This window comes from Tribolium madens, unplaced genomic scaffold (assembly GCF_015345945.1).
Source record: "Tribolium madens isolate multiple individuals breed KSU strain unplaced genomic scaffold, Tmad_KSU_1.1 Scaffold_91;HRSCAF=231;Tcas5.2_LG7, whole genome shotgun sequence".
Classification (NCBI taxonomy): domain Eukaryota; kingdom Metazoa; phylum Arthropoda; class Insecta; order Coleoptera; family Tenebrionidae; genus Tribolium; species Tribolium madens.
Window position 1 is genome coordinate 18,048,866 of NW_025401063.1, and position 12,605 is coordinate 18,061,470.

At 31.5% G+C, this 12,605-nt stretch overlaps 1 protein-coding gene across 1 annotated transcript in view; it reads left to right on the plus strand.

Moving 5' to 3' along the window:
• The window catches only part of LOC123010400 (excitatory amino acid transporter 3), a 22,476-nt gene extending 12,339 nt beyond the window's left edge, over nucleotides 1-10,137 (plus strand). Inside the window, exons 3-8 of the mRNA XM_044407264.1 lie at nucleotides 3,172-3,214; nucleotides 3,419-3,464; nucleotides 3,521-3,719; nucleotides 3,822-4,247; nucleotides 4,298-4,432; nucleotides 9,246-10,137. Coding sequence (XP_044263199.1) covers nucleotides 3,172-3,214; nucleotides 3,419-3,464; nucleotides 3,521-3,719; nucleotides 3,822-4,247; nucleotides 4,298-4,432; nucleotides 9,246-9,405 — 1,009 coding nt within the window. The 3' untranslated portion in view covers nucleotides 9,406-10,137. The remainder of the gene's footprint in view (nucleotides 1-3,171; nucleotides 3,215-3,418; nucleotides 3,465-3,520; nucleotides 3,720-3,821; nucleotides 4,248-4,297; nucleotides 4,433-9,245) is intronic.
• The last annotated feature ends 2,468 nt before the right edge of the window (nucleotides 10,138-12,605 follow it).

A 12,605-nucleotide genomic window follows, 5' to 3' on the forward strand; every position in this document is an offset into this window, starting at 1 on the left:
ATAATAATAATAAAATATACAGGGTATTCCATTAAAAAAATTGAAACTGATGTCAGTTCCGGTGAAACAGGAAGCAGCATCAATCCCAAACAATAGGTGACAATAAACTGTGCAACTTTGTTTTAAGAAGTATTGTCATATCTTTAAAAATAATGGCCTTTTTCATAATCAACCCTGTATATGAATTACTGTAGAATAGTAGAATTCTTCTACAGAAAATATTACAATGAAAACCATTTGTTATTAAATCTGCCTACAATCAGTGTTGACGGTGGAGGACCCCGGATTCAATTTCCCATTATTTTTAAAATTCACCAATGGGTGGCAATTTTGCTTCAGTTATAAATATTTATCCTTTGGGTTCTTTATTTCGCAGGTTTATTACTCCTTTAAGTTAGTCATAAATTATTTAAAATTTACGGTAAATAATAAGTACCAAAATAAACTTAGGTAAGCCAAATTTTTTTGAAAACTGATTCTGTTACGCAGTTTTGATCAGCTGGTATAAAAAAAAGTGTAATGAGACAAATAAATTAATACCTACAGTTTTTCTTCTAGTAAGGTTAGATATCAAGTTAGTGTGATTCCAAACGTTTAAATTTCTGATTAAAATAGACTGTGAATATGAAATTAAGTTGGCAACATTGAATAATATGGAAAAAAGTGATTGTTGTTATCAAATGAGCCACAAATATGAAATCTTCTTAATTTGGCATCATTGGCTAGCAGATTCTGAGATTCACACGTTTTTATAGCCAATGTTCGAGGAGAAACCGCTGGTATAAATGTCATCCAAAACAACGTATTATCACAATCATTACAAAAATTGTTGATTGTCTGTAGATTTATTCAATGTTACCAATTAAATTTCAAAGTCACAAGCCAAATTTCTCAGAAATTTAGTTAAACAAATATTACATACATGTGCGTCTTATTTTTGTCTGTTTCTTAAGAAATATTAAGGGCCTAAGTATAAAGCGTTACTGACCTAGAATATTTTTGTAAAAAATAGAAGTACTATAATTTAGAAAAAAAAATACAAGGTAAAAACATCAAATAAAACACAAATGTAAACCGATAAAAATCAACATACATAGATGCGACGACAATTTTTATCTTAAAAGTACTTTTAAATAAATTTATCAATAATTCAGCATGTTTATTTTCAAAATTATCATTCACTTACTAAAATGACTATTTTGCGAACTCAAGACACGCCGCAAAACGGAGCTTTAGGTCATTGTAGACCTCTAAAATCTTGTTATAACAATTTTTTAATTTAGTTAGCGGAAACGCCAGGTCTTAAGACTGAACAGACACCTGTTGAAACAAATCACTAATTTATGTCTTATGGTGTAAAAAACATTTAACAAACTAGCAAATTGAACAATAAATAATCTAACGACATCGAAGACAAAAAAACTGAAATGCCTACATGATAATATGAAAATTAACAGTTCTGTTTTTTTTTTCAAAAAAAAAGTTTGAAACAAAAATCTGAATTCATTTGTATCCTTAGCTATTACCATTCGAGAGTTGGTCTGACACTTTTGAATCATCCTGTATAAATAGATAAAACTTTAAAAATTCCATCAATTTTTAGTCTTGTTGTTAACAAATAATTAAAGTCTCCAAAGCTAATAATGTACTAATAAAATAATGAGACGTAAAATTTGAAAATTTAATAGTACCGTGCGATCAAAAAAAAATAAATTAGAGTAAATTAGCAATACATTGGCTGGGAATCTGGGTTGGAAATTTTTCACACAAACTGAAAGTGAAAATGACCATTCACCGTTTTCGTCTTGTACAGCATTTTTGTAATAACTTGCCATAATAAAAATTTTCTGCTTTAAAGTAAACATTATTTCGCTCAAAATGAATAAAACGCAAACTTGTCAAAGTTTCCGCTGACATTTGATGTCAAAAATCAGGATTGCCATCTGAAGGACTTTAATCACCGCCTACTCTAATTTATTATTTTTTGATCGCACGGTATAGGTATGTAGAGACAAAAAAATAAAACAACTACATTAAACATGTTTTTTCGTTATTTTAAAACAACATAATTTAATGTATTTTAGACTTTGTTAATATACAGTGTGTCAATTTTAAAAGTTGCAATTCATAGAGATACCTATACATATCTCTAGAACTGAAAAAGTTATTGAGAATCACTCAAAACCGTTTCGGTGGTTTCTAGGGGGAGTCAAAAATGACAATGTAAGTTACGCACCTACACCCACCCACCCTTGTATACCTATAATAAAAAAATTAAAATTTAAAGTCTTCGTTTTTGAATAATTGGGAAACGGCTTTACCAAATAGGCTGTTGTATGACATTTTTGAAAAGCGCTTGTTATTAGCTTTCCGACAATGTATCACAAGTAGTACCATTTAAAATTTTCAACTTGGGGTGGCTGTGGCTTAAAGGGTGGGTGGAGGTGCGTCACTTTACCATATCATTTTGATTGGTGGAACCACCAAAACGGTTTTGAACGATTCTCAATAAATTTTCAGTTCTAGAGATATTGCCGATTGCAACGTTTAAAACTGACACCCTATATGAATTAAATAATATTAGTAGTTTCTTGTTAAGTAATCTTTACTTATAATTATGTCAAATAAAGTTCAAGATCAAAATGTCGTAACTTTAGACTATATCAAATTTTTCTTAGTAATAATTTATTAATAGATGACTTAGTTTTGCGATAAGAAAAAATGTACAAAACAAACTTTTTTTGATGGCCTTTAACTGTCTTAAAATCATTTTACTCTAATGTTATAACAAAATTTAAAAAAGTTATTCATTCATTTGTTTTCATATTTATTTTTAGATTTTTTTTTACATTTTGTTAAACTTGGATTATTTTGTGATTCGACTTGTATTAAAATTTCGCTTTTCGTTGAAATACAAACGTGAAGCGGTGCAAAAATAATTCCAGTTTTTTATTACTTCATTATCGTTCAAAATACAAAGAAAAATGCAAATTTGATTAAATCGACTGCATCCAGCAAGCGCCTGTAGCGAAATGTAGCAGGACATGGCTTATTGCGGCAGGAAATTTTGATATGGATGCTAATGATCTCATGTCACGGTGTATCCGTCCGGAGTACAACTAAACCTAACAAAAATCTTCAATCGATTCTAACTTTATTTCCTCGTTTCAGAAATCTGTTCCCTCCTAATCTGATCCAAGCGTGCGTCCAACAGGTGAGTCTTGCGTTTTTTTCAAATTCAACCTTAATTGAGTATCGATTGGTCAAAAATAAGTTGAAATAAATCCTGGATTGCATTCGAAAGATCGAACGGTTGCCGTGACGACCTGCTCGACGCTCACAGCAGGATTTCACGATGATTTCAAAATTCGTTTCAGGAAAAAACAGCCACAATGATTTTAGTTTGATTGTTTTTCAGTCACAAACGCTCCTCATCCAGCCTAAGAATTTTAGCGGAAACGCAGGTAATGCGACTGCGTTTGTCTCTAAGTAAACTATAATTTTGCGATTTAACAAACAGACAATGTCACTTCGGCGGATTTGGTCCATTGGCCATTCAAGGAGAATTACGAGAATACAACCAACGTTTTGGGTCTGGTGGTTTTCAGTATCGTCCTGGGGATCAGTTTGGGTCAGATGGGGGACAGTGGGAAAATCCTCTGTGATTTTTTCCAAACTCTTAGCGAGGCCATGATGAACATAACTAGTTGGGTGATATGGTGAGTGCTGTTTGTTTGTCCAGATCAAATATCAGCTTTCAAGTGAAGGGGAGACTAAATATTGGACGTCTCGAGAGCCTCAGGCTAACTCTCGCTTTGCAGGATCTCCCCCTTGGGTGTGTTCTTCCTCGTGGCCAGCAAAATGGTCGAGACGGACAGCTTCCTCGACCAGTTACACCGACTCAGTTTCTACTTCGCCACAGTTATCCTGGGGCTGGTGCTGCACGGCTTTGGCACCATCTCCATAATCTACTTCATAGCCGTGCGCAGACTCCCGTTCAAGATCATCGGGCAACTTAGCCAAGTCCTGGCCACGGCCTTCGGCACCGCTTCCAGCTCGGCTACGATGCCCATCACCATCCAGACCTTGGACAAGATGGGGCTCGACCCCCGCATCACGCGTTTCGTCATCCCCGTGGGCGCCACTATCAACATGGACGGCACGGCGCTGTACGAGGCCGTGGCCGCCATCTTCATAGCGCAGCTGAAGAACGTGGAAATGACGTTTGGGAAAACGGTGGCCGTTTGGTAATTGTAGGCGATTGTGAGGTGGGTTTTGCTCATGAGGGAGGTTGCAGTGTGACGGCAACGGCGGCGAGTATTGGAGCGGCGGGGATCCCACAAGCTGGCCTCGTCACTATGGTGATGGTCCTCGATACGGTAGGATTACCCGCCGAGGAAGTAATTAACATCCTGGCGGTCGATTGGCTCTTGTGAGTATTGCCGGCGAGCGGAATGGCTTTGTTTGAGAGATTTCAAACCGGATTTTCCGATACAAACAATTATTTACCAACATACAGATTTTAAAGCAGAGTTTCTGAAACAATTTTCGCATTTAAACGTCAAGAACTTGTTTCGTTTAAAACGAAATGAAACATTTTATTTTAGGCAACGTTTCGGAACCGTTTGCCAAAAACATAAAAAAATTGAAAGCAAAAATACAGAGTGATTCATCTCAGCTCCGGTCTTCTGTAGCTCAGTTATTATTTAAGTGGGAATTTTTATATGTTGTAGACTTTATTTATATTCTAGAGGGCATTTTAGGAAAATATTTTTAATTTTACAGGGTGGCCCAAAACTTATGTTTTTTTAATAAAACACCATATGTTTCTAAGCACTTTTGAATGTAGCTTTTAATTTCAATGTTTTTAAGCTAAACTTCTATTAGTGGATTATTTTAGTTTTTGAATCAAGTTGTTTCTTTAGCCAAAGACATCCTCTTTATAAAAATCTATTACACAAAAAGTTAAGACAGCTGGAAAAAAAATACCACTGTAAAGAGGAAAGTACGAACTTTAAGACTAAAACATTTTTTTAATGTATTGCAGTCGAAAAGTTAAAAAAATTACGAAGTTTGTTAAAAGTAAATAACTTAAAAAATTTAAATGGAACACCCTTCTTTTTATTTTTACATCTCATAGAATGATACCATACTATCTAAAAAATAAACTTTTGATGTCTAGAATTGATAAATTAAAAGATATTTAATTTTAAATGTTAATTGTAGCAACAATACAATTTTATCTGAACAAGGAAATAATTCCAGTGACCCTCAAACCGTGTACCAATATTTTGGAGGTTAATAGCATTCTTAATAATAACAATTGCGTGATTTTTTTCTCGGTAACCAGTATTTCTGTACTCTCAAGTCTGTAAACACCCTGTATTGAAATCCGAATTGTTTTATTGTAAAAATAAAAAGAATGGATTCAGTGTAACATAAAAGTGATTATTGAGTGATATTTTTTCCATCTCTAGTGCAAATGTGCACTTGTTGGCTATTAAAATAATGATTATTATTTTCTTAATGTTTATAGTCAAATATCTTTTAAGTTATTAATTGTAGACAGTTAAAATGTTTTTGGAAAGATCATTTAATAATCTCTTAGTTGCAAAGACTAAAAATAGGGTGTTCAATTTAAATTTTTTAAGTTATTTAACTTTTAAGAAGCTTTGACATTTTTTTAACTTTTCGACTGCAAAACATTAAAAAAATATTATACACAAAAATCGTTTTACTAAGACCTATTAAAAATTTTATCATACATTATAAGGGATTAACCAAACAATGGCTTGAATTTGTAACCCTCCATAAATGTCACGTTCCTTTGCAAGTGTTGCTGCACCCACTAGAATAAAACAGGACCGTATTTAAAACCAAAGTAGTGGTAGAGTTTTACCAAGCTATTATTAAAAAAATCTGTTTTATTTAATAATAGCTTGTTAATAACCACCTGTTTTTTTTAATTTCTTAAAATACTTGACTTTAATAACAACTACATCAAAAACTATTAAAATATATTTCAAGTATTTTAGACAAAAAGAAAGTAAGTAGTACGGCCCTGTTAAAAACTGACCTGTTTCCTTGGTTTCTGGGTCCGGGTGTGTTCCACTAATTTATGATTTGTTTACCCTCTGGTTTACTCTTAACAATACCGCATCGTTAGATAAGTGATTAAAAGTATTAAAATTTTTAGTAGGTCTTAGGAAAACGATTTTACTATAGTCTTAAAGCTCGTACCTCTTTATAGTGGTAAATTTTTTGTCTCAACTTTTGTCTCAACTTTTTATGTAATAAATTTTTAAAAAGAGGATATTTTCGCCAAAAAAAAACAACTTAATTCAAAAACTAAGCAAAAACGACTAACAGAAGTTTAGCACATTGAAATTAAAAGCTGCATTCAAAAATGCCAAGAAATATATGGTGTTTCATTAAAAAAAACATAAATTTGTATTGTAACTTATTTTTGGGCTACCCTGTATAACCAAAAATATTTTCCTGAAATGCCCTCCAGAATATAAATAAAGTCTACAAAATATCAAAATTGCCACTTAAGTAATAACTGAGCTACAGAAGACCGGAGCTGAAATGAATCATCCTGTATAATTTCGTGTTTAAACATTTGCAACTAAAATTTCACAAAATGCATATAAAATTTCTATGCAGTTCCGCATGGTTAAAAATGATTGTTTGAGTCGGTAATACTAAATTTTATTTGTGAATGGTACAACTAGAGTAACTTCCGGTTGTAACAGTAACAGAATGACACTTTAAATTCTGTTTCCAACTCAAATCGGTAGCTGAGTTTTTTTTTAAGTTGGTAAATTGTGGGGTATACAGAGTGTTCCGTTTTTATGGTTACAAACTTAAACAGGTGATAGAATATTCAATTTTAAGACAAAAGTTTCCTATGAACATGTATCAAAAAATGTTACGTAAGCGAGCTACACACTCTGCAAGAGATGCGTTTTTAATGGGATTTTCCCACTGCAGAATAGATAAAATTACAAGAGTTGGTACAGCTGATTACTTTTAAACACCTGAACGAATTTAAAGATCAGTTGTCGAAATTTTTAATCACGGGTTTCTTAAACGGTGATACAAATTTGATTTTTAATTTTTATCCTCTTTATGGTCTGTAAGACAAATTGTAACTCAAAAACGGTAAGTTTTATCGAAAAAACTCAAGAGACCTCTTTTTTGTGAAAAACTATGAAATTTAGAATTTTGTGGCTGAAAGTAGCAAAAACCAATCGCCAAAATAGTTAGGGGAGTTTTTACTCTAAACCCCCCAGTTTAGGACGCTTTTGTGTAAAAATTTCGACATTTTATCTTTGAATTTGTTTGGGTGTATAAAGGTTATCAGTTGTACCAAATTTTGTAATTTTATCCACGATGGTTTCTGAAATATTGGAAAAACTCCATTAAAAGATGCACCCCTTTCAGGGGATGTAGCTCCCTTATACAGTATGTTCCGTCTAAACTCCACATTAAAAGTATTGGGGGTTCGAATAATCATATTTATTTAAAAATTGATACATAGCCATAATCCATTAAGTCTTCCTAAATAAAAATATTTTCAAAATGACGGCACTTCCGGTTATACCGGAAGTCGGTCTCAACTTTCTTATTTTAAATGGAAAGGTATATTTTTTACTGCGTTTTCGGATTAATCGGATTATTTTAAGGGAGTTTTCATCAGTTTTCCCTATACCTAAATTTAGCCGTTTTTGAAATATTTGAAGTTTTTCAAAAAAATTTGGATCTATACCTTCCACTTTAAAAATCGGTAGCTCTACTGGTTTTTAAAATTCTGAATTCGTTTTCTTGGCGTTTGAAAGAGAAAGTTTAGATCTTTCTTCCGGTGTTTTCAAATTTTGAAAAATAATTAACAAACCCTACAATTTTAAGGTTACTTTTATAATAATTCAACACCCATAACTCAAATTTTCCAAAAGAAATACCCCAATTTTTATTTTACTAAATGGAAGAGAATTTAATTCTGCATCGATCTGTACTAACTTTCCCTATACCTAAATTTAATAATTTTCAAGTTATGGTGACTTTTTGTTAAGACTGCCGAAAATCTATTACTAGCCACATCCGTTTTCGTATAGTTTGCTATGGAAATCAAAAATGTCAAAATTGTTTCTCAATAAACGTCGACAGTGACAAATAGTGCCAAAATATGAAGAGTCAAAATACTCAAACTTAGATTTAATTAATTTATTTTGTATTTATAGAGAGTGTAACGAAATTATGATGTCGTTCATTAAACAAAAATAAATTTTTCTCACTTGTCAGCTTTAAATGATGATCGCATGGTAGAACCTATCAATAATAATTAAGTTTGCATAACTTTGATTCTCCATATTTTGGCACTATTTGTCAAATAGTAATTTATTGTTGACGTTTGTTTAGAAAAAAATTTGACATTTTTGATTTCCATAGCAAACTATGTGAAAACGGGAGTGGCTAGTAATAAATTTTCTGTAGTCTCAACAAAAAGACCATAACTTGAAAATTATTAAATTTAGGTATAGGGAATGTTAATACAGATCAATGCACAATTAAATTCTCTTCTATTTAGTAAAATAAAAAATGGGGTATTCCATTTGAAAAAATTTAATTATGAGTATTTGAATTATTACAAAAGTAACCTTAAAATTTTGGGATATGTTATTTTTTTTTAATTTGAAAAGACCAGAAAAAGGATCTAAGCTTTCTCTTTCAAACGCCAAAAAAACGAATTCAAAATCTTCAAAAATGGCAGAGTTACCAATTTTTAAATTGGAAGGTGCAGATCCAAAATTTTTTGAAAAACTCCAAATATTTCAAAAACTGCTAAATTTAGGTATAGGGAAAGCTGATGAAAACTCCCTTAAAATAATCCGATTAATCCGAAAACGCAGTAAAAAATATACCTTTCCATTTAAAATAAGAAAGTTGAGACCGACTTCCGGTATAAGCGGAGATGCCTCCATCTTGAAAATATTTTCATTTAAGAGGACTTAATGGTTTATGGCTATGTACCCATTTTCAAATAAATACGATTATTCGAACTCCCAATACTTCTAATGTGGGGTTTAGACGGAACACCCTGTATAAAATTCTTCGAATATGTTTATGGGAAACTTTTATCTTAAAATTGAATATTCTATCACCTGGTTAAATTTGTAACAATGGAACACCCTGTATAGTATATATTAGTTGCGATTTTTTGGTGTCAACAATAATTGTTTTAGGGATCGATTCCGCACCACCATCAACGTGATGTGCGACTGCATAGGCGCCCGCTTGGTGGACATCCTCAGCGTGGGCGAACTGGATAAAATCACTGAAATGGATAGGCTGAACGCCGACCCACAAGAATTAGTAGAAATGTCTAAGGACGTGCACAATTAGATTCTCACTCAACACTCCATACTCCCTTTTTGTTTTAATTTATGGTAGCTAAATGTGCGTCAAAATTAGGAAGATATTAAGCGTTTGTGACAATAATTGTACAGTAATTCCTAATTTGGGGCTTTAGACGTTGCAGCGACACCTTTCGGCACTTGATACCTTCAGTGTACATATCATGTCATAATAGTAAATGTCGTTTAGAGACCATAACTGTCAGTAATTTGTTGTTGAGGAATATATTTAAATGTTGGTAGTTGGGAGTTTCCAACTACGAAAAATGAATGTTCGACGTTTGTTGGGATGCGTTTTTTTCTATTCAAGTTTAGGGACCAATTTTTATTTGAATGACCATCAAATCGGTTCAAATCTAACTTAAAGCTAGTTACAAAAATATGTTACGTTTTAAAATTATATTAAATTTTTAGTTACCTAAGTTATAAATATAAATCGAAATTGTTAGATATAGTTTATAATGAATTTTATTGCAAGTATGTTGTTGTGTAACTTATTCATAGATTATTATGATAAAACTCGTGAAATTTTGCGATTTTATGAGTTTTAGTCACAAATTCAAGACAATAACTGCCGTTATATTGTAATTTAAATGTAAGAAGAAAGAGGTGCCATATTCTATCTGACGTTGTTCCGATATTTCTAGAAAATATTGGGGTACTTCTCCTTAATTTTTTGATTTATTATTTGTTTTGATAATATAATATGTGTAGAATAAGGCACAATTAGTTTTATTTTCCCAAAAACCCCTCCTATAAAATACAAATAAAAAAATTATCATTACAAAAAATAAAAATTCTAAACGAAGAATAGAATTAACTAAGCCGATTACTGAAATTAAAGCTGTGATGTCATAACGTAGAGTAACTTAGCCAGTATGTAGAAATGGTTGTCTATACAAATGCAAAGTGATCTTGAATCTGGAATGCTATACTGGTTAAAAAATATCAAGCTAAGTACCAACTGTCCAATTCTTACTTTCAGGCTAAAACCGCCACTTCTATTCGCTGAAAATAATAATAAGTAATTGAATATTATATTTTTTTGTAAAGTAATAAAACTGAAATGAAGCTCCTCCAAAATATTAATTTCTATTTTCTCGTATACTGATTTATACAGGGTGTCCCACGAGTAATAATGATCCTGAAATTTTTTTTGAAGCAAACAACATTACATTTCAAAGATAACGTGGATATTAAAATATTTAGTTTTAATAAATTAAACATAGTGACCAAACTGTACTTTAATTTATAAAATGTCAAACCTTGGAGAAATTCGTGAGAATTACTGAAATGTTGCCGAAAAGACCAACAAGATTCTAATTTATAAGAATTTATGCAGACTGCACGTTTCTATCCAGCGTGATATTCAAATAGCCGGACTTCCTAAAACTGGAGTAAAGTCATTTTGACTGATAGAAATTTGTCAAAAATAAAAAATAAAAAAATACGATTACTATGTTTAACTAATTAAAACGAAATATTTTAATATCCACGTACGGAGAACTACATACTTTTTTTACATACTTTAGGTATCCGTATATCCACGTTATCTATAAAATGTAATGTTGGTTGATTCAAAAAAATTTTCAGGCTCATTATTACTCGTGGGACATCCTGTACATAGAAGATCACTTCTAATAACTATTTACAAGATTAAAACACGTTTGTTTTACATCTCAATTTTGAAAATTATTCTGAATTATGACTGACTTGCTTGGGAGGTCGTAAATCCAACCGACAATGAAAATACAAAGTATTTTTTTTATTTTAAGGTTATTGGTCTATTTATAATTGGAAAACACTTTAATGATTCAGGCCTTTTTGGAGCTTTTCTATTCAGGAAGCATTGTCTTTACTACGGATACCTAAAGACTTTATACAGGGTGCGCTAGAACTCGCGCCGCAGAGAAAATTTTCAAGTAAGGTAAGATACCAGGAACATGAAAAAAATGTTTAAAAAATTCTATCTGTCAAAAAATTTAGACATTTATTTTTTGACATTTGACATTTTTTTATATCTATTTAATGATGCTGATGATCTTGTATATGTTCTTTTACAATTATTTAGTAAAGGGACAAAAATTTTGCCAATAAAAGCCACAAATAAATTAAACAGAGTTACAATTTAGGATACAGCTTCCTTGTTTCCTCTTTAATAGTGTATAGATAAAAACTTGGAAAATTATTTTTCCAACAAAAATAAATAGAGTCAAGTGCAAAATTTAAACTCTCATAACTTCGAAATTTTTATAGATAAAATTTTTTTAACATTTTTTCTATGTTCCTGGTATCTTACCTTATATGACATTTTTCTCTGTAGTCTTTACAAAGGCTCAACGGCAGAAGCATTTTTCTCAAATTCGCCATAAATGAGAATCAGATCTGACTTCTCATCGTTCGAAGTTCGAATGCATTTTGACTTTTTGCTAAATTTAATATCAGTTGTGACAAATAAAATTATTGGAAGTAAAGCTATCGTGGATTCATAAATGGTTTTTTAAACAATGCGATATCTAAAATATCCAAGTTAACTTTGCAAATGTGTTGTGGGTTGTATTTTCAATTCCGTTAGGCTCATTATCACTCGTGGAATACCCTGTATAATTGGGTTGAGATTGTAAAATTTACAAATAGAGTTCAAATATTAGTAATTTTTCATATAGGCAAGTTAATTTTACGACGAAGTTGAAATAGGAGATTGGCTACTATAGTACTTATAGTAATAGTCTTTTGTTGGCGGATGATACCATTTAGCCACGAATCACTTCTTGGGTTTAAATTTAAAGAACAAAGTTGTAATGATTAAGCAAACTATGTAAAAATTTGAAATTGTAGTAGCAGAGTTGAAAGCGTTATTATTTATAGACTTCGCTAGACTCGCACTATAGTGTTAAATTTTTTAAGTAAATTAACAGTTTATATCAGAAGTATCTTAAAAACTGCCACCACCAGATACATTGGCAAAAAATTACGAAGAAATATGGTAATGTTTACTTCAGCAAAGTTCAATTAAGTAAGTAGGTAAGTACCTAAAACTTAAGGTTTTAGAAAATCAATAGTATATTATGTTATTAGGAGTAAAAGTGGTAGTGGTAGACAAATAATTCAGCTGAGCTACACAAACTCCCTTTTACTCCAAATAACAAATACTATTTTATTCGCAAACGTATTCAGATCGAGAGTGAA